The 25,718-nt window shown below is 44.9% G+C and overlaps 1 protein-coding gene across 2 annotated transcripts in view; it reads left to right on the top strand.

Moving 5' to 3' along the window:
• The window catches only part of RFX5 (regulatory factor X5), a 654,045-nt gene that overhangs the window by 330,209 nt on the left and 298,118 nt on the right, over positions 1-25,718 (top strand). For both annotated transcript variants that reach the window (XM_044080629.1, XM_044080628.1), the window contains exon 6: positions 16,637-16,753. In XM_044080629.1, the coding sequence (XP_043936564.1) occupies positions 16,637-16,753 (117 nt within the window). The remainder of the gene's footprint in view (positions 1-16,636; positions 16,754-25,718) is intronic.

Below are 25,718 nucleotides of genomic sequence, written 5' to 3'. Positions count from 1 at the left end.
TAAAACTTCAAAAGCACACAGAGAGGCCGATGCTGGTCAGATTTATTTATAAGCAGTATAACTCTCTAGCACTCAGCAGATTCAAACTGTCTAAAAGCACTTTCATTTGAAATGTTTCAGAACAGCAGTGTCACTGAAGACGATGAATAAGTCTAATATGAATACACCACATGATCCAAAATAACCTATCAATAAAGAGACTGTACCTCATACGTAGTTAATTTAAAGCTTTTAAGGTATCTAGAGCATATTGATTTCTACTAGAACTATTAAAATTATATTCAATAAAATGTGTTCATTAAAAACAGAAAATAATAACTTTACAAATTGGATGACTTAAGTCTTAAAATACTATTAAATGAAACCATAACATTTAAACCAGCAGTTATGTAGAATTAGGTGCAAGTTGCCAGTGCACTTCCTTCTTCTCAAACCTATCCTTTCAACAGCCGTCGCTTTCATCATGGTGCACATTTTCCAGTATAAAAAAATATTCAAATTTGTTATAATTAATGCAGAATGATGTGTGCCTGTATAGTGCATTGGACTCATCACATTTTTTAATGGGTATAATTGTGCTTACAAATGCGTTCACCTCATGCATGCTCTGTTTTGCTTATAGAAAAAGATGGACAGGAGGCACACCTAGTGAAGTAATCCACTCCTGGGGTATTTCAACTAAAATTTCCTGTACAACTAAAAATCAAAAAAATTATGAAAAACAGTAAGCAAGTAAACGTACGACCACACACCAGCAACAAGAAACAAGTACAAAAATATAGAAACGGTCGTAAGATGTACAGCTTTGCACTCATAAAAAACTCTTTGTAACTAGTAAAACCAGGTAAGCCCTTTCACCACCATCCTGAGGAAGGGGGACATCAAGAATAAGGTGGAGAATGGTTATCTCAGATGGATTTTAAAACTGAGAGCAGAGAAAGGTTATGGTCTGAACGGGAAGGTGTCAGTCAAGCCAGTGTTAGATGTCCGGGAAGTTAGGAAGTGAGAACACCATTTAAAGATATGATCTGAAGTAGGAGATTCATTTGTCTGCAACCTGTGGGTTATGGATCCGATATCGGATCCGAACCGGTATGGTTTATCCAGCTATGGATCCAAGCTCTTAGCTCCTCCCCTCACCCATAATGCCCTGCTCTCCCTACATGACCTCAGATCTAGTTTGCCGCGCTGGTAACCAGTTGGATCGTCTGAGCTCTTCAGCTAAGTTCTTTAAAAAACTCTTTTAAAGCTTTAAATTGCTTTTCTGTAGTTAAATTTGTGTGATTGTGTTAGGTTTCCTTTAGTTTTTGATACTTTTGGGTTTAAATTGTTAGATCTAAAATTTTATTTTAATTCCCTCCCCTCGCTGGTTCGGAGTTTTGTTGAGTGTGTTGTTTGGGGCCTTGTGTGTGTGCTAGTTTAGCACTAATTGTTTGTCTTTTTTTATTTGGTTTAAAAAAAAAAAAAAAAGACTTTAGTTATGTCAGAAGCCCCTAAGGCAATTTTCTCGAAGTGCATCGAGTGTGGCCATAAGCTTTCCCCTGCTGATGGCCACACTCGGTGCGTTCGATGCCTTGGGGTTGAACATCTCACTTCTGGATGTTCCATTTGTGCAGGGTTCAACCCCAGGGCATTGAAGGAGCGGAGGTCGAAGCTAGTCCTGGCGGGACTTCTGGCCCCGGACTCGGCTTCGGCCTCCACTCCTGTGGTGGGTACTGTTGCTACAGTTCCCTCCTCTCCTGCTCCCCCTCCTCCACCTGGGACTCAACCTCCCGCTGCTGGGTTGGAGGACAGGGAAGCAAGAAAAAAGGACTGGAGAGAGAAGCACCACAAGCGGCGGGCCGAGACCTCTGTTTCGGCCCCGCCAGCTAAGCGGGCTTCTCCTCCGGCCTCCGTGGCTGCTGGCTCTCCCCCCCCCCCCCTCGGCTCCGGTCTCCGGTCTGCTTTTCACCGGGGCCTGAGGAGGAGGAGACCCAATCTCCGTCGAGGCTATCGAGGAGGCACTCAAGGCCTACCTCAGTAGCCTCTTCGAGGTCTACGTATAGCCTTTCCGACACCGATCTGGACCGGATGATGAGAAGGTTCATCCAGGCCCAGATGCAGATGGGAGTGGTCCTGCCTCCCCCCCCCCTCTGGGGGGGAGCTCGACCCCATTTTTCAAGCCCATAGCTCCTTCTCCGACCCGCTACCCGGGTTCGGAGCGTTCGGAGCTGGGCAGCTTCTGAGCCGGGGGTGGGTCGGCGCCGATAGTACTAGGTACTTTGGATCCGACCCTCCCCTCGAGTGTTTCGGATCCGACCTCTCGGAGCCTGGCTCCGAGCTTCAGATCCGGGGGACTTAGTGTGCCTTCGGCGCCGTCTGTGTCGGAGCACACTGGTCCCTCGGATCCGAGTGTCTCGGGGCCAGCTCCGATCCACTCTTCGGATCCGAGAGGGAGCCGACTTTCGGATCCTTTGGTCGAGGCTGGCTCCCCTTCAGCTTTTGATGTAGTGGAGAGGGCTCTGTTGAAGGCTTCCGGACCCCCGGCACTTGCTTCGGCTCCTTCCCGCGCTCCATCTGCACTGGGTTAGGCTTCCACCATCCGGCCACTGGGACAGCCCGCTTCAATGCCCCAAGCTGTTCCATCGGAACAAGACACTGCTTGCGAGGGCTCCTCGGACAGCCCCCCCCGAGGAAGCACCTCGCAAGCATACGTGTAAAAGGAGGCACATAGACTCCCCTGAGTCTTTAACAGAAGACACGGATTTGGAGGAAGGGGAAGGCTCCTCAAGATCACCCCCCGAGGATGTCTCCTTTGGAGACATCATGGAAATGCTTCGCATAAGGGGTGGGTGGTCTGCCCCCAAGTCTTCTTCGGACGAGTCCGTGTTCTTGGAGGCATTCGAAGCGGGCCCGTCTACCTCTTGGGTGTCCCCTCCTGCCGACCCCCTGGTGGACCTTATTACCACCAGGGCGTGGAAGGAACCGGACACCGTGGAGCCAATCCCCAAAAGGCCAGACAGAATCCTTAGCCCCCCTGCAGACCGTGCCCACTGGAGTAAGGGGCCTCCAGTAGATGCCATGTTGACGGCAGCAGCCACCAAGAAGGAACTCGCCCAGGAGAGTCCTTCAGTCCATCCTCCGAGCAAGGAGTCTCGGATGATGGACCACTTGGGGAAGCGAATGTTTAGTTCAGCGACCTTCTCGGTGAGGGCGCTCAACTACCTGGCACATGTTACCAGGATGCAGCGCGATCTTATTAAAGAATACGCTGCATCCCCCCCTGAGTCCATGTCGGAGGAGGACAAACTTTTGCACTCCACCCGTATGGCCACTCTTCGATCCGTGACGAATACCTCTATGCGGTTGCTGTCCCATGCTACTGAGGGAGCCGCTAGAGCTGCAGGAGTAGGCCTAGTCACTAGACGCCAGGCCTCGCTCCGTCATTGCAATTTCACGGAGCCCTTCAAGGCGTCCTTCGCGAACGCCCCCTTTGATGGTTCTGCCCTTTTTGGCAAAACGGTTCGCAACACCTTGACCCAGAGTGAAAAGGACGGGAAGACGCTGTCTGCCATCGGAATCCGCTTCTCTGTGCCCCAGAGGTCCTACTCTAGGAACCAAAAGGGCCAGAAGAAAATGTGGTTCCGGAAGTCGCAGCAATCCCAACCCGCTCCAGACAACCAGTCCTTCCGTGGCAGAGGAGGACAGGGAGGACGCCGCACCAGGAGCAGAGGGGCTCCCAGGAATTTCGGGTCCAGAGAACCTTTCTCTGAACGGCCCGCGCAGCAGCCCTGAGGGGTTGCCCGACTGGTCCACTCTGGAGGCAGTTGGGGGACGTTTTTCGGAGCACCTAGCGGCATGGGAGTCCATAACATCAGACCGCTGGGTCCTCTGCATTATATTCAGAGGATACAAGATCCCCTTTCATCACATTCCAAAATTAAGATCCCTCCCCGACGTTCTACCCGGTCAGTGGGAGGCCGCTTCAGCAGAAATTGGCCATCTGCTGGGGAAAAGAGCCATCCAGCCCGTCCCCCCAGACCAGATCGGATCAGGGTTTTACTCCAGGTTCTTTTTAGTGCCAAAAAAAGACGGGGGACCAAAAGACATGTCCCTGTTAAACCTGGCAGTTCCCAAGGAGAAGTTCCGAATGGTCACTTTGCAATCCATCCTCCCCCTCCTGGGAGAGAATCACTGGATGTGCTCTGTAGACCTCAAGGATGCGTACTACCACATACTAATGGACAGGCGCTCCAGGAGGTTTCTTCGCTTCCGGCTGGGAGCCAGTCACTACCAGTTCAGGGTCCTTCCCTTTGGTCTCACCACAGCCCCCAGGGTGTTCACCAAAGTATTACCAGTGATTGCGGCCCACATGAGGCTTCAGGGGGTCCAGGTCTTTCTGTACCTGGACGACTGGCTTCTTACCACCCCAACAAGGCATCTACTATCCTTGGCGCGAGACTCCTTTCTTCATCTAGCTCCCCGCCTGGGCATCACAATAAACGTAGCAAAATCCAACCTGGCCCCTACTCAGTTGATAGATTTTATAGGTGCCAGGTTAGACACGAGGGAGTTAAGAGCCTTTCTCACAGCCGACAGAGTTCAGAATCTGCGACTCCAGGTGCGGGCCATCCTCCACTCCAGCTCAGTTCCGGCGGAATTGGTCCTGAGGGCTCTAGGGTCCATGGCGGCAGCGATATCTCTTCTTCCACTCGCCAGGTTCAACATGCGGGTCCTTCAGTGGACACTTCAAGTTCAGTGGTCTTACCTTGCTCTACCTCCGTATCATCCCATTGCGATCAGCAAGGCTTGCAAACGGTCTCTCTTGTGGTGGCTCCATTCACAGGATCTCCACGGAGGCCGCCCCTTTTGTGCTTCGCCCGGCTGTGGCGACGGTGACCACGGACGCCTCCCGCCTCGGGTGGGGGGGCATTTTGCAGGCCGGACGGTCCAAGGCACGTGGAACGACTCAGAGACCTCCCTGCATATCAATGTTCTAGAGATGAGAGCAGTGCTCTTGGCGCTATGAGCACTTCAGGACTTTCTTCCCTTTGGAACAATTATATTCAGTCAGACAACACGTCGGTGGTCTGGTACATCAACAAACAGGGGGGAACCAGGTCTTATCCTCTATGTCGGGAAGCCATGAGAGTGTGGGAATGGGCGATCACCTCCAACCGCTTTCTCATCGCACCGCATATTCGGGTCGGTCCAACATCCTTGCGGACAAGCTCAGTCGCACCATTCTCTCCCGTCGCAGTGGTCTCTCAATGCCCAAGTAGCGAAACGTATCTTCGCACGGTGGGGAACTCCTTGTTGCGATCTCTTTGCGTCTCCCTTAAACACCAAGTGCGACAGTTTTTTTGCTCTAATCCCTCCTCCAGGGGATTCCCCGAGAGACGCTCTGGTGCATGCTTGGCCTCCCGGTCTTCTTTACGCTTACCCCCCTTTGCCTCTGATGCTCCAAGTTCTTCAGAAAGCCTCTTGGTTGGGGTGCAGAGTGATCCTTATTGCCCCATTCCGGCCTCGACAGATCTGGTTCCCTTTCCTAAGGTCTCACTTGGTGAATCCACCTTGGATTCTAGATCCCATTCCGGATCTGATATCACACCCATCGAACCTACCAACTCCGAATCTGGACAACCTGAAGCTAACTGCTTGGCTGCTCCAGTTCCACTCCTAATTAGGACTCCCGGTATCTCGTCCCCCATTAAGGCCATCCTGGTAGCGGCTCATAAACCATCTACCAGAAAAGTTTACCGCAGTAAATGGAAACGATTCTCCATTTGGGCGGAGCGGCAGGGTCTAGATCCCTTCACGGTTCTCCTTCCTCTGGTGCTAGACTTCCTAACCACTCTTTTTAATGATGGTGCCAGTAGTTCAACAGTTAAAGTGCAGCTTGCGGCCATTTCACACTATCATGTTGGTCATGACTCTGGACCTCTTATGTCTGCCAAATTATGTAAAATCTTCCTAAAAGGCACCTTTCTCCTTAGACCCCCTGTCAAGCAGGCGGTTCCACCGTGGGATCTTTCTTTGGTTCTTCAGGCCATGACCGCTCCCCCCTTCGAGCCTGCGGCTACAGTAGATCTTAAATTCTTGTCCCTCAAGACTGCTTTTTTAGTAGCCATTACTTCGGCCAAAAGGGTTTCGGAACTTCAAGCCTTATCCATGAAGCCTCCTTACTTGGTCTTCCATCCGGACCGCGAATACCTCAGGACCAATCCCTCCTTTCTTCCTAAGGTAGCTTCAGAAGCAAACATTAATCAGTCCATTAACCTCCCTGCTTTCTTTCCTAAATATCAGAACAAGGGTGAATACAAGCTGCATTCCTTGGATGTTCACAGGCAGCTTTGTTTTTATCTTAACAGGACAGCTGGTCTTAGGCAATCCGACCAGTTGTTCATTTCCTTTGCCAAATTCAATTTGGGTAAACCAATTTTCAAAGTCTCCTTGTCACGATGGATTTCGCAGTGTATTCTTTTAGCTTACCAAGCTTCTGGGAGGCCCGCACTGGAAGGAGTCCATGCCCATTCGACCCGGTCAGTTTATACCTCAGCGGCCTTTAAAGCTAGGATTCCTCTGGATGATATTTGTTCAGCAGCCACTTGGGCTTCATCTTATACCTTGATTTCTCATTACAAGCTGGATATCACATCTAGAGGTAGAGCATCCTTTGGCTCCGCGGTGCTCCGGAATATCCTTCCATGACGGCCGCCCAAGATTCAGGTAGCTGGGGACTCTGTCCCACAGGTTGCAGACAAATGAATCTCCTACTTCAGATTTAGAAGTTATGTACTTACCATAACGTTCCATCTGAGTAGGTGGATTCATTTGTCTGCAACCATCCCGCCCTCCTATCCCCCTGGCCTTGTCAGTTTCCTGCATATTATGTGTTACCCTTTCTAGGGTATTTTGATTCAGGGCAAACTCGATCTGAGGTCATGTAGGGAGAGCAGGGCATTATGGGTGAGGGGAGGAGCTAAGAGCTCGGATCCATAGCTGGATAAACCATGCCGGTTCGGATCCGATATCGGATCCATAACCCACAGGTTGCAGACAAATGAATCCACCTACTCAGATGGAACGTTATGGTAAGTACATAACTTCTAATTTTATACACATATATACATAAAACATTTCTTTTTATTTATGTAGTTTACAATTTATATATTTTTGTACAGGAGGACAGATAGGGTAGTAATACATGGATGCCCTCAATAATGTATAATTATATTAATTAATTATATATACATATATAGCTAGATGCTTTATAAGTTATAAATGATATGACATAATTAAGGTTATAGTAGTATATGTGTAATAATTAGTTGTAATTAATTGGTTGCATTTTAAGATTTAATACATGTATTTATGTTATATGTTTTTAATATATGTTTTAAATTCATATATTATTAGAGTCTAGAATGTGCCTGTGGTTAAAATGGATTGAGGTGTTGTATGGGGTAATTTAGAAGAATATTTTTTGAGCTAGCACACACGTTCATTTTCTACTATGTTAGAGATATGCACATAATATACGAGAGAATGGGGATTTCAATATTGAATTAGAAGTGTAGTTGATCTATGAATTTAATATATGTCTGCTATGTATTAATGTTACCTGTTTATAACATAAATATGTTTTAAATGTATGCATTATCAGAGTTTAGAATGTGTACATGGGTAAAATGAATTGGGCTATTGAATGGGGTAATGTTGGAGTATATCTCTTTACGTTAACATCTACGTTCATGAAGTGACATTAGAGACATGCGCATAATGTACGAAGGGATGGGGATGTTAACATTGAATAAAAGGTGTAGTAGGTTAACTTGATTTACGAAAAGGTGAGTATAAAATGCTTCTTTTTAAAATTATGTCTTGCATGGTCTGAAGAAGCCACCGGGATGGTGGTAAAAGCGCTTACCTGGTTTTACTAGTAATAAAGAGTTTTTTATGAGTGCAAAGCCGTACGTCTTATGACCATTTCTTTATTTTTGAACTAAAAATCTTAGTATAAGGTATCCCAAAAGTGAGGTGTAGCCTAAAACGAGTGCCTTCCAAAATATAGGCAAATTGAGAACACGTCCCGCATCTACACATAATGGGGTCTGATAAAGAACACCCCAGCATTGTTTACTTTGTACCCCTTCTTTAACAATCCTTTCAAATTGGGTCTTCTGTTACAAACAAAAGTAGGTGCAATCCCTCCTTTATCAGTCAACCTCATAGATCGAAATACTGCTGTCCATTTCTTAGTAACACTTTTCTTTACATTTCTTGGCAAATGAAAGAACCATAGCTTTGTGCCTCATATTTTCTTTGAGAAATTTGTTTAGAAACCAACTTAAAGGACTCAATCAGTTTAGGTTTAAATGTAGTATTTCTTTTTTCCCCAATTTCTTTTTGAATTACGTCCATTAACCAATTGAAATTTTGTGAGCTATATATCCAGGCTGCATGAGTCAGACAACCACCATGCTCAAAGGGGCTGGTCCTAATATTGTATGTCTAAGCTCCAAATCCTGTACATAGATAACTTTCCATGTGTCACCTCTTTTGTAACCTGTACTGTTACACGTTTTCCTGAAGCTTGGTAGATGTCGCTTCTGTCCTTACCATTCTAGTATGTTGTGATGTTACAGCAAAGATTGGATGACACACTAGCTGTACAGATTGAAAGGCTTTAATGTCTTAGACACCGAAGAAATGTCGAAAACATGGCAATTTAAATTTAATGGATTGAAAATGCATGCAAGCAGTAAACCCCCAAAAGGAGACAAGGGCAGTAGGACTGATGGACTTTTGGGATGCATGAAAACAGCATCAACAATGTATAGCAGGAAATGTTATCTAGACTACTGTGAAAATTTGGAGACTTCATACCTATAAGACTATAGAAGAGACAAAGGTAGAGGAAGAGCAACAGCTTTGTATGCATGCAGTGCATATCTTTACTCTGCTGCTTTCTCCCATACATTGTGTTGACGTGCGGTTACAAAGTTTTGTTTATTATATGTTTTCCCAGCATACCTCTCAACTCTCCATGATTTTCAGGGATGCCCCTGATTTTGACTGAAATTTTAGCTCTGTCCCTCTTAAGCCTTCGTAAAACTGGTGACTTTTGGAGAAAAGGTGATGATTTGCACTTAATAAATAATGGTACTTGTGATGATGTGAGGTATTGCCAGCTATGCCAGGAGACGTAGGGCAGTGGATGTGTAACATATGCCAGCACAGCTAGCTGGAATTTTGTAAAGAATTGTGTCATTTGTATATCAACTTGATTTGTACAGATGCTTGTGTTTAAAATGTATTAGTAAATCTGCTTGTGTTAAAAATGTACCAACAGGGTGCCCTGCTGGACAGTAAAAGAAATATGCTTGTATTATTCTAACTGTTTAAATGTACATGTTTTAACAAAGGATACTGGAAGAGAAGAGGTTAATTTCAGACTTTGAAAATGGTTTGAAATTAAATTACCTGGCTTAGGTCATAAAGATTTTATCTTACAGTGGTGGGACTGTGCTAAATCTTGACAGCTTCTAGCCAAGGGGGAGGGGAGCATGAGAACTAGAAGTCCGGTGACCAGATGTATGTGATGTCATTCTGTAGCCTGTAGGTGTAGGTGGGAGGGTGGCCTAATGCTTAAGGTGTTTGCCTTACAAATACAAGGTGCAGGGTTTGAGTCTCATAAGGGATAATTGCGTAGGCTTAAAATGGCTCGCAAGGGCAGTTAGCTTAGTACTAATCTATGAATCTATGAATCTGAGTTCTCAATGCAGCCAGAGACAAAAAAAGTTTGTACTGGGAGGCCTCCTGCATTATCACTGGGATGAACTAATTGCTTCTCTGGAAGGGTGGAGGTTTGAAATTGTTTTATGACTTCCAGGAACTGCAGCAGATCTTAGCAAAGCTGTGTATTATTGACACATATGTGCTAAATCTTGACAGCTTCTAGCAAAGGGGGAGGGGAGCATGAGAACTAGAAGTCCGGTGACCAGATGTATGTGATGTCATTCTGTAGTCCATCACTAAAAATAATGTTTAATACTAGGTTCGGTCCTTGGAGCAGTGCTGTTTGGCATTTACTTCTCTGACATCAGTGCAAATGTTTATGGTTTAACTGACCAAGTTTGCAGACAACTGTAAGCTTATTACCATCATAAATCACCCATAGGACACCACAATTGTCAGAAGACCTTTCCCAAGCAAATAGATGGTGTTAAAATCATTGACTAAATCTAAATGTAATACACTAATAGAACTATATCAGAAAAAAAATATTCAAAACTGCTTAATGCGCAGTTTATTTTACTAGTTTGGTACCTCTGCCATTTACCTTCAATGATCTAATGATGCATGTAAGCGTAGTGCTTTTGTTTTTACAAGTCTGGTATCTCTGCCATTTACCTTCAATGATCTAATAGGTTCATAGGTTCATACTAGGCTATCTGCCCTAGGGCATTTATAAGCCTAGCCAGAGTGTGTGTGGCTTTCACCACCCCTTAGGATGAGAATACTATACCCATTAGTTTGCTGTGCCTCTGTCCAGCAGTGATACAGAGATGATTCCCGGGGTAAACCTATGATCTCCCATCCACTCGTCAAGATTTCTCTTGAACAGAGTCAGTGAGGGGCTCTGCCTCACATGGACTGGGATTCTATTCCATAGTGTAGGGAGTCTCTGGGTGATGAATCTGTCCCTCCAGCACGTCCTATTTATATCCATGTTGAGGTTTAAGTCTCTTGCTCTCGTGGCTCTGGTGGATTTGGATTTTGAGGTGGAGCATGTCCATTAATTCCGGGTTGGACATGGCCTTGTATGTCAGGCACAGATCACCTCTGAGCAGACGGTATGCGACTGAATAGAGCTGGAGTTTCTTCAGTCGGGCATCGATGACATATGTTTGAGCCCCTTTATCCTTTTGGTGAGGAACTTTTGGGGTCTTTCCAACTGCTGCAGGTGTCGGGTAAGGTACATTCAATGGGGCGTTGTACTCAATCATTGGTCTGATAAGTGAAGAGTACAGGGGTACAATGACCTCTCCTGATCTGGATGTGAATTCCTTCATGATCAGGTGGGCAATGTAGAAGGTCTTCCTAACCACTTTGGCAATGTGAGTGTCAAAAGAGAGGTTACTGTCAACTTGGGTCCCCAGGTCCCTGATAACTTCTTCCATGTTTAATGGATTACCACCTATGTGGTAATTAGGGTTACCTTGTTTTTCCCAAAGGGTATGACTATACATTTTTGGCATTTAGCTTAAGGCCATGGCTCTGGCACCAGTTATCCATTTCTATGAGACCTTTCTGGAGGATGTCTGTGTCTGATGGAGTGTCAATTATGGTGCCCAGTTTGCAGTCATCTGCAAATTTTGTCAGCCACAATCCCCTATGTTTGCCTGCACTTCAGAAAATAAATGCCGAACAAGAGGGGCCCAGGACTGAGCCCTGTGGGACACCGCCATGACCGGCTTAGAGTCTGACATGGCACCAGCAACTCTAACCCTGTGTGTTCTGTCCTTGAGCCAGTTTGCAACCCATCTTGTGACATATGGGTTTACATCTAAGCTGGTGAGCTTTTCTATGATGCCCGAGTGGGGTATTGTGTCTAATGCTTTTGCTAGGTCAAGGTAGGCTGTGTGAACTGCCTTACCCTCATCAATGGCCTTAGTGACTGTTTCAAAAATGTCGACCAAGTTCAAGAGGCAGGATCTGCCCTTGACAAAGCCAAATTGGGTAGGATCCAGTGTCTGTAGGTCCCCAATGTCTTTATTTATGAGTTCCATTATGATCCTCTCCATAGCTTTGCAGACAAGGCTCGTCAAGCTTATGGGGCGGTAATTTCCAGGGTCCGTAGAAGCACCGCCTTTGTGGAGTGGGACCACAGTTGCCGCACGCCATTCTTTGGGTACGCATCTTGTAGTAAGGCTAAGATTAAACAGCAGCCTTATGTGTGGGTTTAGTTCCTCATTGAGTTCGGTGTAGCACACAGCCGGGCCACCGTCCGTCCCATTGATGCTGTGTTTTTGCTTTAGAGAGAGCAGCTCTCACCTGGGCATCTGAGATGTTTGGGAGGCTAGACTCTGGTGGGATAGATATTTCTCCTTTGGGGAGGGAGGGAGAAATTTGCACTGAACCTGTCTGCCAGTATGTTGGCAATGTCTGTGGGTTCAGTGATTTTTTATCATTTTGGACTAATTCTGAGCATATCTGGGAGTTTCCACCCAGGTTTCTAACATAGCTAAAGAAGGCTTTATGATTGTCTTTTGTGTCATTAGCGATTTTTCTTTCAAAGTTGGCCTTGGATGATTTTATGAGTGATCGTAGTTTTTTGCTAGTATTGATCAGAGATGCCTTCCCATTTAGGGATTTTGCTCTGTCATGTAGTAGCTTTCTCCTCTTGTTGTAGAGTTTGTTTATGGCTGGAGTCCACCAGACCGGGCGCCTGTCTTTGGTGGAAAAGGTCTTGATTTTATTAGGGATTGCTTGATCCATACATTCCTGGAGGTGCTTGTAGAAGGCATTTGTAAGGGTTTCATCAGCGTGGGTTGTGGTTTCCACTGGCTCGGGGGCCTTGAAGGATACCACTCCAGTCTTAAGAAGTGTGAAGTTTGCTTTTGAGAAGTTCTTCACTGTGGTCTTTTGCTGGGGTGGGGGCGGGATGTGGATCTCCAGTGAGATTAATTTATGGTCTGATCTCACCAATGAGGGATATACTTCCGTGTGGAGCATTGTGTCCCCATGTTTGTGATGATCAGGTCTAGTATATTTTCTCCTCTTGTGGGAATGGTGACTAGTTGTTCCATAGCATTTGAGTTTATGAACTCAAGGAACCTTTGGGCTAGGGTGTTGGGGCTTGAGTAATGTTCCCAGTCTATGTTTGGGTAGTTGAAGTCACCCAATATGATGGTGTTTGGAGAGACATTTATACTCTCCAGTGTCTTCAGGAAGGCTGTGTGGGTTTCCTGAGTTTGAGAAGGTGGTCTGTAGCATGTTACAAACTGTAGGGCAGTTTTACCTATGGTTAATTGCACCTGGATGGTCTCCGATGCTTCGTGTTGCCACTAACCTGGAGGTGTGGGTATCCTTTATGAATATGGATACTCACCCTCCTTTTGTAGTTCGGTCCGGATTTTGGGGCGGAACGCATGATATGAGGTATAACCTGATAGTGCTGGGGTGCTCTCAGGAGCCTTGAACCAGGTTTCAGTCACAGCACAAACATCGATGTTCTCCATACTGAGGAGGGCTTCGAGGTCGTGCATCTTGAGGTTTAGACTTCTGGCATTGAGCAGTATTACCCTTAGTTTTTCTCCATTTTTGTTTTCTAGGCGGTAGGTTTATCATTTGAGCCTTGCCTAAAAAGGCACTATGGTGGTGGCGAGAGCCTTTGCCAATATCCGGAAGCCCAGGGGTGACAGGTGCAAGCCGTCCCTTGAAGCAGCGTGGCTTGTCAAGCATGTCATCCCAGGCAGACAGACATTGGATCCCCTTAGAATGACACCAGTAATTAAGCCAATTATTAAAGCTGATCATTTTGTCTCTGTATTGTGGCATCATTAGGTGGTGAGGGTAGGATACTGCTCAGGGTCAGGGTCATACCGGCCTGGGCTACATAATCTGAGAGCTCCTCTATGTCTCTTTTCATGTAGTCCAGGGAGGTACGTCTCAAGTCGTTCACACCGGCATGGACAATGACTGAGTCATACTTGTACTTGCTGTGGAGTGACCTGAGTGCTTGTGTTATGTGGCGGATTCTAGCGCCTGACAGGCAGCTAACTGTGATCATTTCCTTGTTCAGTCTGGTGAGTGGGACATCAGTGTGTCTGACTATGGAGTCACCTATAACAAGTGTGTCTGGCATTGTGTTTGGCCTTAAGGGCTGTGACTGTTTAGCACACTGACTTTGAGAACTATGTGTTGCATGTCTTATGTCTTGAGGTGGCAGTTGCTTGGGTGTCTGCTTTGGAGGCCTCTGTAGTTTTGGTAGATTTTTGATCAGTGCCTCAGTATGTCTTTGTGTGTTTATGTGTTTGTTTTGCAGTTGTGATAGTTCTATATGAAACTGGGTTTGTGGTGTGCGTGGTTTCCTTCTCCTCCTGTCTGGTCTTGCCAGTCCTGAGTTGAGAGAGCTCAGCCTCCAGTTTGGCTATATAGTTGCATCTCTCACATGTATTTGTGTTTTGTGGGAGAAGGAGTGGGTTGTCTGTGTACGAGGCAATTGTAACATTGCCTCAAGATGCCCAGATTCACCAGCTGAACAGGAGAGGACGCTAGCAACTGACCCTTCGACATGCTAGAAAAAGTGAAAAAGTTTGCTGTGTAACTGAGTCAGAAGGGACCTATAGGGAAATGGGTACTCAAGGGGATTCTAGGCTAATGTAGTACTTTGTTTAGTATACAAGTACTTTACCTATATAAAAATGCTTTAGGAGCAAGTGCTGAGCTATTGAGATAGAGAATAGACTGTTTAGATTGCAAGTAGAGAAGTTCTAAGGGAAAAATTGAAGAGCAGACTTTACGGAGCCAGAAATAGTTTAACCTTGTTTAACCGGCGCTGCCCGATGGTGATGCATGTAAGCATAGTGCTTTTGTGCAATTATAAATCCAATCAATTTAATGTGTTCCAAATATTTTACAAAATTACAAACTGTAGAATACAATGCCACGGTGGTACGGCGGTAGCGTTGTTACCTCACAGCAACAGGTTCTCCCGTTCAATTCTCGGCTTGGCTTGGGAGTGCCTTCTGTATGGAGTCTGCATGTCCTCCCCGCGGTTGGGTAGCATTCGAAAGACATGCGTGCGTAAATGAGCGTGCGGGCGGCATTTTATAAAAATCTACTGCCAATCATTAGCGGACAGGAGTTTCGCTGTGGTGACCCCTTACCGGGAAAAGCCGAAAGACAAACAACAACTAGGTGAGACAAAAGACTCAGAGCAGTCTATTTTTGTAACCTGACAAAGAAGGATCCCTCACCTGCTTCATCTTGCCTTGCTCTTGTAAGTAACCAGGGAATATTAATTCTTTAGATCAGTCAGGAAAATATAGTGAGATTAGTTAAGTATTGTTTTTCTGTAACTTTGTGAACCTGTCCACCTGTGTTATTTTTTGTATTTCCTGTGATTGAAACTATAGCGTTTATTGTAAATAGATATTTAGAATTTTCATGTTCTTTTATTATTAAATATATTTAAACTTGTTGTTGGGGTTGGTCTTTTAGAGAATATTCTAATCTCTAAGAGTTCTTATATATATTTGGTGACAGCTGTGGCCACTGCTGAAAGCTTTACTGCATTGGCCAACACTACCATTTGTATTAATATTAATTTCACTCCGTATAATTGGGTACCCTTGCCAGAGCCGTGGAGTAGCTGGCTTTGGGGTGTATGGTGGCAGTGTAACTACCTTATAGCCTGGCCAGAAGGGGACGTAGCTAGTAAATCTGTGGCCACCTTTCCCAGGGGGGTGTGTGTGTGTGTGTGTGTGTGTGTGTGTGTGTGTGTGTGTGTGTGTGTGTGTGTGTGTGTGTGTGTAGCAGGGACAGGAAGCACTGGTTTCACAGAGAGGGTGCTGGAAAACCTGGCTTGGAAACTTGGCTGAGGTCTCAACCCTATATCTGTACCAGTGGGGAGTCTTTTGGGGACCTGGAGGGAGACAGATAGAGAAATACGGACTCTAGACTGTGTGTGTTCCCTGTGTACTGTTAAGGGAAATTGTGCTTGATGCAGAGGGCTGCATCTGGAAATACTGGGTGTTTCCATTTTTGTTCCAAGTGAACGTCCCTCTCCAGTATCTATTTCTTGATTACTGACCCAGAGTGAGACGTCACAGTACTAATTAAGAATTATAGACTTCTTTTACTTTAGAAAATATGTATCAATTCACATTCTCTTATTCTGTCAAGACTCAAGTCAGTAGTAATATTTTAAAAGTGTCCCTGATTATTTCTGGATGTGTCCCTGATTCTGTCAAGATTTGTCCCTGACTGGTTGAGAGCTGCGTTTCCCAGTGTTAAATTTTCTGTTTTGTACTTTTCTGGTCATGGTTGAAGAGTCTTCTTAAATCAGTCCATCACTCAGAAAACAAGTGCATGAGTAAATAAAACAAAAACACTGTACATGATCTATAAGTGAAAATATACAAAAACTGACTAGAAACACTTAAAAAAAATGCATAGGGGTAGATGACAGATTTTTTTTAAGTATATTAAGGGTATACATGGTTTCAGGTAAATCTAATCTCCCAAAATAAGAACTGCGTGAGAACAAAATAACATAATCTGAAGATATGTGACTTGTAAGGAAATATTTCACAGAAAAGTGCTATTGTTTTAAACATCAAATCTTAAGAAGTCATCAAGGTCAAAAACAGTAACAGAATTCAGGAATGCATTAGTCCGACAAAAAAACATTCTTATTAAGCATGGGGCAAAAGCTGTCAAGAAGTATCTCCAAGGCTGTTCAGTAAACGGGGAAGTGGGCAGACTGGCTGAGCAATGCGGTCCTTTTCTGTTGTCAAAAATGTGTCTTTTAGCCTTTTCTAGTGTTAGTGTATGTTTTGTTTCACTCTGTTTATGTAGTACAGTGATATTGTGTTTTTTCTTTTGCAGAATTTTTTTGTAAAATTAATGTAATTTTTCTTTGCAGGCGCTATTGTGACAACTTAGGCTACCGGCCATTGAGTGCAGCTAACTTTGGAAAGATCTTTCGTGATGTCTTTCCAAACATTAAAGCCCGGAGATTAGGAGGAAGAGGACAATCCAAATATCCTTTCATTTATGTCAGTTATTGTCCTCCTGCTTTTTTGCAGTGAAATGTTTTCTGTTTATTTTTCCTTTCAATTGGATCTTCATCTTTACTTTGAATTACCACAATGCTAGCTACTGACTGTGTTTGGTTTTGCCCTCATTACTTATTTTGGTATTAGTGAAGGGATTGCTTCGTAAGTCAGATTGATAATGAAACCCTTGATAATCCGTGTAAGATGTGTTACAAAGTACACACAGATGTCTCACACACCCTGCAACAGGACCAACACGTTCACTAATACATCTGATATTATGCTTTAAAACTTTTTTTTTTTTAACTTCACCGTACAATTAACTGGCAACCTTTTTTTGCGACTGGGACCTTTCCAGAAGTTGTGAGAGCTAAGCACCTTTCTTTGATTGCTGTTACTGGGGAGACTAGCAGTAACGCTGATACCAGTATTACTCTTAAATACATGCATGGCTTCTGATTGGCTCATAGTGCAAGGTTTGGTTAGTGATGAATCAGGAAGCAAAACATAGGAAGTATAGATGTTATGTTGTCCATATCTCACCTTCATTCTTGCTGTGTGGGTTCGGAGCCGATCCTTGTCTCCAACTTGGCCTTATACTATAGCTTGAGAGCTTTTACTGGCTCGAGGCTAGCCCATATCCCAGCATGACTAGTGGTAGTTACCCTGATCTCATTTGCCACTTGCAGCGTCAAGATTGCAGATACTGGCTAAGTGTTTTTTCTGTTTGTTATACTTTTTGAAGAAAATCTTCTAGTTTATCTTTCTAACTTGTTATTTATACCTGTCCTTCATTCTTCTACTTTCCCTATCCCGTCCGAGTGACTCGCATTTGTTAGAGACTAACCATTTTTCTCTCTGGCCTTTTTCCCTCTTCAGACCGGTTTAACTTAGAGGGTTCTTCGCCTTTTCTTGCCTTCTTTAACTTATAAGGAGTTGCCGTTTAAGTTAGAGGCTTTCCGTAGATGGGGAGTTCGCTGTTTAACTTAGAGGCTCTCCCCCATTCTCTTCTGGATAGTTATCTTGTAGTAGCATTTTTTTCTTTTGTCTAGCCTTACATAGTGCTGTTCGACATTATGTCGAAGGTACCGAAGGAATCAAAACCTTCGGGTTTCAAGAAGTGTGATTCATGCTGTCAAATGATGTCCCTTACGGATGGGTACACTTGCGATATTGTTTGGATGTTCACCTGCAGGATTCGTGTTCTGTCTGCTATGCTTTCAGCTCACGTGTCCTGCGGGAGAGAAAAAACAAATTAATATTAAGAGGTTTACTGAAGGGCCACTTTGATGCTGCTTTGCAGGGGACTCAGGCAGCAAAAAAACTGGAAAAACCCAAACCTTCATCCTCTTCGGCTCCGAGTTCGGACCCGGCTAAAGAGAAGGGCAAGCCACAAGCTAAGTCAGACCCAAATGTCGGTTCCGACAAGACACTATCACCTACGGCTCCATCTGTGTTTTCAGAGCCAGTAAGGTTCCACAAGCATTTCAGGTTTCCTGCCTTGGAACCGGTGCGGTCTGCTCCACAGTCTGTGGCAGGCAGTCACTGGTCTTCAACCCATTCCTCTCGGTCATCCAGGATCCTTTCAGATGATGATGTGGAGAGGGTGGTGAAGAGGCTTCTTAGGACACCAGCATTAGCCAAAATACTTTCGGGCCCATCCCAGATGGAAATGGTGCCAACAGACCAAACAACTGTCTCGATTCCAACTCCGACTGCTCTGAGTTCAGAGCCGGAGTGTATGGAAGTCGTAGTGGTGGAACCATCGGTTCCAGTAACCTCCTCCGGGCTTTTGGTTCTGACTACTGCTTCAATCTCCTCGATATCCCCTTCTATTGAAGGATCTGGGAGCTGACGCTCCCTCGTCGGCTCCAGGGGGGAGCAGCATCAGACCCTTGTCCGACCCTATTCTCCCTCTCGAGCTTCAGCACAGGTCAGCTGTGCTCCTACATCGGCCTAGGAGCTGTCGCCCTCGGTTTGGAAGAAGTCACCGCCTTCTTCGGAGCCAGATATTCTTTCGGGTAGGGACCGTGATGCCTTCGAGGTGATGAGGAGCGTGCTCTCTGCTGAGACAGCTCCACCCTCTGCTCCATTGGCTCCCTTACTTTCGGTGCCAGTGTCCACCTCTGAACCTCCCCTCCGCCCCAAGTGTAGGGAACTCATGCTCCAGGATGCCCCATTGGGTGATTCCACCTCTTCTGAAACCTCCCCGGAGCATTCCTTGGAGGAGGTCCCTCAGAAGATGACTTGCAAGAGGAAGCACGTGGACTCCCCTGAGTCCGTGATATCAGACACAGACTTGGATGACTCAGAAGGGTCCCCGCAGTCCTCCTCTGAAGATATCTCTTTTTCAGACATCTTAGAAATCCTTAGACAGAGGGGTGACTGGAATTCCCTTGCCCCTTCTGAAGATGAGTCAGTGTACCTGGTTGCATTCAGTTCCCGACCCTCCAGCTCTTGGGTATCTCCTCCTTTCGACCCACTTTTACATATAGTGAGTCAAAAGGCATGGAGCTCTCCAGACATGATGGAACCAGTTTCATGGAGGCCTAATAAATTGATTACAGCCCCTGAAGACAGACTCTTCTTATCAAAAGGTGTTCCCGTTGATGCTGTGGTGGTAGTAGCAGCCACCAAGAAGGAATTAGAGGAAACTTCATCTGTCCAGCCGCCAAATAAAGAATCTCGTACGATGGACAGCTACAGGAAGCATATGTTTTCTTCAGCAACCTTTACTCTCAGGTCGCTGAACTATTTGTCCCACTTTACAAGGCTTCAAAGGGATCTCCTGAAAGAGTTAGGAGATATCTTACAGGATCCTACAGCTGTGGAAGCCTTGGACAAGGTGGCTTCTCGGCTTTCGACCTTGACTTCGGTGGTTAACTCCTCTATGCGGTTAATTTCGTTTGCAGTCAATGGGGGGAGCAGGGCAGCAGGCACAGGGGTGGCTTTATGTAGACACTTCTGGATGCACCTTTGTCATTTTGTGGAGCACTTTAAGTCTTCCTTTACCAACACCTCCTTTGACGGCTCATCCTTATTCAGGCCTCAAGTAAAAGAGACTCTTACCAGGTGTGAACAAGATGGCAAAACTCTCTGTGCCGTGGGAGCACATTTTTCTGCTCCATCTAAACCTTATCCTAAAGGCCAGAAGAGTGGGAAAATCTGGTTCCAGAAATCCCAGGGAGCTTCGCCTGAAACACGTGGAGATTTTTCCCCCAAGGACAGAGGGGGAAATAACAATGGAAGACATCGATCTCATGGCTTGGGGGGTCCTCAGCCTCAGGGCAACAGAGATACCTTCTCTGGTAGGCCCTTCCAGCGCTCCTGAAGAGAGGCCAGACTGTCCGACTCCAGAGACAGTCGGGGGGAGATTATCCTTGTAACCAAAAGCCTGGCAAACAATCACAGAAGATACGTGGGTACTATCGATAATATCCGGAGGTTACAATATCCCCTTCTTCCGACTTCCCCTGTCAAAAAGACAACACTCTATCCCATATGTTCCACCCAGTCTTTGGGATCACTGTTGTTCTCAGCTAGGGATCACCATAAACTATGAAAAACCTGCCGTGTTGCCTTGTCAGTATATTACCTTTATAGGGGCAGATTTAGACACAAGGGCCATGATAGTAAAGCTGCCTCAAGAAAGAGTGTTAACAATCCATCGCCAAGTTGTCATACTTTTCACACAAAAGAGAATTCAAACAAGATTTGCCCTCAAGGTCCTGGGTTCTATGGCAGCGGCAATCACTCTGGTCCCTATGGCTCGCTTCCGTATGAGAATCCTACAGTGGCTCCTATTTGCACAATGGTCATTCCAGGATTTACCCGTGTCACATCAGATTCTGATCACGTAATCCTGCAAAAAGGATCTGGAGTGGTGGCTTCACTGCCCTATGGTAACAGTAGGCAGGCCGTTTCTACCCCCCCCCAACCTGTAGCCACAATTACCATGGACACTTCCCAGATTGGGGGGGTGGGCATTATCTGGGACAGACTGTTCAATGGACTTGGCAGGAACACAAGTACCACTTGCACATCAATGTCCTGGAGATGAGAGTGGTGCTTCTGGCATTGGAAGCACTTCAGGACTGTCTATCTACAGGGACGATAGCAAGTCAGACAGACAATATGTCGGTAGTATGGTACATCAACAAACATGGTGGAACCAGATCTTACCCCTTCTGTCGAGAGGCTCTACGAGTTGGACAATGGGCAATGTCCTCCCAGTGCTCTCTGGTTGCAACTCACATCCCGGGGAAATCCACTGTGATAGCGGACAAGCTCAATCGGGCTATCCTGATGCCTCATGAGTGGACCCTGAAGCAGGAAGTTGCGGACTTGATTTTTTGTAAATGGGGCCAGCCATGCTGTGATCTGTTTGCCACCCCCCTCAACAAAAAATGCAGCAGCTACTTTGAACTAGTCCCACCACCGGGACAGTCACCCAGGGATGCACTTGTTTACAATTGGCCCCCGGGATTGCTTTACACCTTTCCTCCCTTTCCCCTGATCCCCAAGGTTCTTCAGAAAGCACAGTCATTGGGTTGCAAGCTAATCCTCATTGACCTTTACTGGCCTCGTCATATATGGTTCCCATTCCTTTGGTCTCACCTGCAGGGGGAGCCTTGGATCCTGGACCCAGCGCCAGATCTTTTGATGCATCAGTCAGGGACTCTCCATCCTTCCATTCAAACTCTCAAGCTGATAGCTTGGTTTCTCCACTTCCGGTCTTAGCCAGGCTTCCCGATGTTTCTTCAGCAGTTCAACACATTTTGATTTCCTCCCATAAGCCCACTACTAGGAGACTTTATGCAAGTAAATGGAAGTGGTTCTCTTGTTGGGCAGGCAAAAATCAGGTTGATCCCTTTACTGCTCCCATTTCAAAGATTCTTGAATTTCTTGCTGAAACCTTCGACTGAGGAGCAGCTGCAGCTACTATCCAAGTTCAGTTGGCTGCCATTTCTAATTTCCATATGAGAGAAATGGGTTCCAATATCGTGTCCCGTAGGTTATGCAAGGCATTCCTAAGAGGTACTACCCTCTTAAGACCTCCGATAAGAGAACATCTCCCCCCGGGATCTTAATTTAGTTTTAGACACTCTGATTCTTTCTCCCTTCGAACCATCTGCTTCTTGTCTGCTCAAATTTCTGACTTGAAAGACCCTTTTCTTGGTTGCAATTACCTAAGAGGTGGGAAGGGTTTCAGAATTCCAGGCCTTATCTATTCATCCCCCGTACTTGATTTTTCATAAAGATTGGGTTTCTCTCAGAACCAACCCCTCCTTCTTACTCAAGGTATGTTCTGACTACAATTTGAATCAATCCACAGAGCTTCCTGTGTTCTTCCCTAATCATAGCAACAAGGCAGAGAGTATAAGCTTCATCAATTGGATGTTCATAGACAGTTATGTTTCTATTTACACAGGACCAAGGACTTTAGAAAATCTGACCAATTGTTCATATCCTTTGCAGACAATAAAAAAGGCTGTGCAGTCTCGAAGGTGACTTTATCAAAGTGGCTTTCAGACACTATAAAACATGTCTATGAGTTGCGTAAACAAAAACTTCCAGGGAAAATTAAAGGGCACTCAACAAAGGTCTTGGCTACCTCTGTTGCCTTTCAAGCCAGACTGCCTTTGGATTCGATCTTTGCAGCAGCTACATGGGCTAATCCTCATACCTTTATCACTCATTACAAAGTAGATGCGACCTCCCAGAACAGGGCATCCTTTGGTTCCACGGTCCTGAAGAGTTTTTCCAGTGTGCCACCCAGTAATCAGGTGCTGGGGACGCTGTCCCAAGCAGCAAGAATGAAGGCGAGATATGGACAACATAACATAAAGAAGTTACATACTCACCATAACATTCCATGTTTGTTGTCCTTGATCTCGCCTTCCTTCTTGCGTCCCACCCTCCTTCCCCCTTCCTGGAGGATCAAGAGGAATCCCTTGTTTTTATTGGTTGCACTGGCTGGGTTTCCTTTATATCATACCTTATGGTTAGTCTCAGTCTACTCCTATTACTCTTGTGCAGGGGTTACACCTTTATATGTAAGTGTCATCTGATATGTAAAGTAGAGTATATCTCTTGTCTGTTTGTATGATCTAGTGTTGGGTTATCACAAATGAAGTCTGGGTGACTACCGCTAGGCATCCTGGGATAAGGGCTAGCCTCGTGCCAGTAAAAGCTCTCGAGCTATAGTATACGGCCGAGTCAGAGCCGAGGATCGGCTCCGAACCCAAACAACAAGAAGGAAGATGAGATCAAGGACAACAAACATGGAATGTTATGGTGAGTACATAACTTCTTTTTTACTGTGTGATGCATGAAAAAACCTTATACAGTTTTCGTCAGTTGGCCTTTTAGTGTTTTTTTATTCTTGACAGGAATCCTAAATGTTTGAAAACAAAGATTCTGCTGTCACCAGGTTGTAGATACTGGTTTTGCAAGTAGATGCTTTGTTGAGTATATCGAATGTTTTGTCATTAAAGTGGACTTTACCTGTATGGACGTATCCTGACCTGAGTATTTCTGTGCTAATATCAAGCCAGTCCTGTGTCTGTTGCTTCCTCATGCATGGATCCTTTGGCTTCGGTCGTAACTGTTGTGATCATTTGGGGATTTGATAATATGAGCTGACGATAGTGAAATTCTGTTATTTGTGTCACTTCCAAGTCACTTCCTAGTTTTTTGTAATAATTTGCCTACTCAGTAGTAATCAGAAATAAGTGTAGCAAGGGTTGCACAAGCCTTCCATAACAAATCATATTGCACTGTTTATGAGACTGGTATACAGTAAAAGACCTCTTCATTAAGAGAATCAAGGTACAAATTTTATGCCCATTTGTAGGTTCATTCTGTAGTTTAATCCTAGTTAGCCATGTAAGGTGCATCTTTCTTTGCTATAGCCACAAGCTTATTTGTGTGTGTGATTTAAAAAAAAGGATGTTAAACATAGACACATGCAATGAAGATTGTGATGGTCACTATTGTCATTGTAAGGTTTAGACGGCTGAAACCAATTACATTGTTTTTCTTTTTAACAGAAAGGTTCTGCCCCACACACTTTCCATGTTCCTCCTTCTTGATAAACCATTCCAAGGTGACAGCTCCTCATAGGAAGGGGAAAATCAGACTTGGCATTGTTGCAGTTCTGGAAAATAAATGTTCTTTCCTTGAAATAATGATCTCCCATTGCTCTAAATAGACCTTCCTTGTATGAGAAGAAAAGTCATACTCAACAGTGCAGCAAGTATTTCTGTCATGCTGCTTCCACTAGTTGAATCTTTCTTTGTTATTGTCATCATGTGAAAGTGCTCAATTTTATTGCTAGTAGAAGAGCCTTAGATGAAGCCTTTTGAGCCAACAAAGAACCTGTGCGGTTGGCAGATAACAGCAGGGCCATCAGTGGATTTTTTTGTTCTTTCTTCAGGTTTGCGTGATGCCCTCAGCTGCCATTGATGATATTAGTGTAGTAGTTCCATGTCCTGCTTACAGCTGAAGCTTGAGGCTTCACTTGCCAGTCACCACCTCAGTAAACCAGAGTAAGGAGAAGGGCAGAAGAAAGAGCATTACCTGAAGATGTTGGGAAGGTCACTAGTTTATCACCAAGTATGAAGCAGACTGGTAGAAGATAATGAGTCAGGAATCCTAGTAAAAGGACTCTTTTGGCTCTTATTTACAGTCTAGTAGATTTTTGGCAATCTGCGCTATTCCTTTTTATGTTTTCTTTTCTTTTCTTGCAAGGGAACATCTGCTGCATCTACACCTTCCCACTTGCATGACATATGGGAAATATTGGAGAGAAACCTTTTTCTCTTGATTTTAGGAATTAATGTTAATTACAGTGGTGGCTGACACCACCTCCCATACTTCATCTAAACGAGTGCTGCCACTGTTAGTCAAGTGATTAAGAAGCATATTTCCTCTCTTTAGGTCTGTGTTCTCCTATCCTTGTCCAGAGTTAGAGTTTCATTATGTGAGGGTTCTTCTGAACCTTATCCTAATGGATTTTGGAAATATTTATGTGAATGGTGGAAACTGACTGATCAAATGCCCAGAAGCACATTGACTAGCAAGGTGCTGCAAGAGATTGCTATGTGATATACGATATACCACAATCTGATGTTGCCAATTTTCATTCTATCCTCAGCCTATGGGTTCACCTCAGATCCCTCTGATCCTATTTGGCCGTTACTATAGATTGTGTTAACCAGAAAACCCATAATGCTCCCTTCCTAAGTACCTCAGATCTCGATTGCCGCTATTCACGTTAGACTGCTCTCTAGCAGGTAAGTCTATTTCATTGAATTTAAAGCTTCCTTTACTCTTTTAAATACTTTCTTTTTATGTTTTTCTCTATCTTTAGAATAGCTTATATCCCTTACCTAACAACTAATTTCTTGCTGTTATTTTCCCTTTCCTTTCTTACAAAAGTACTTTGAATATTATTGATTAGTATTCTTTCCCCTTGCACTTAGTGTATTTCCTTTTTACCATTGTTGGTATCCCACCCTTTACCTTCCTTCTTGATTTTATATATATATATATATATATATATATATATATATATATATATATATATATGGGTTCCATACACTAGATTGAATTTTCACTTATTTGAAAAGTGCATGGAATGCTCACTGCAGCCAAAGTGCACTTAATCAGTGCACTTACAAGTTCAGTACAACGAACGGTGTTGTACTGAACTTCCATGCAGTAAATCACGGACCTTAGGGTTAGCACGGTCAGTAAGGGATAGCCCTGGCTATCCTTACCATGACCGTGCCCTAACCCTAAGGTCGTATGGACTGCACGCAGTGAAGGATATAGCAATGTCCTCCACTGTGGTGCTATAGTCGAACCAGGGTTAGGGCATGGGTTAAGGGGGATAGCTTTACTAACGCATCCCTTACCTAACCCGTGCCCTAACCCTAAGGTCCG

Source organism: Protopterus annectens, chromosome 8.part0 (genome assembly GCF_019279795.1).
Source record: "Protopterus annectens isolate FY-2018-M chromosome 8.part0, PAN1.0, whole genome shotgun sequence".
In the NCBI taxonomy this organism is placed as follows: Eukaryota; Metazoa; Chordata; order Ceratodontiformes; family Protopteridae; genus Protopterus; species Protopterus annectens.
The sequence above is the reverse complement of the archived record's forward strand: the minus strand, read 5'-3'. Positions and strand labels throughout refer to the sequence as shown.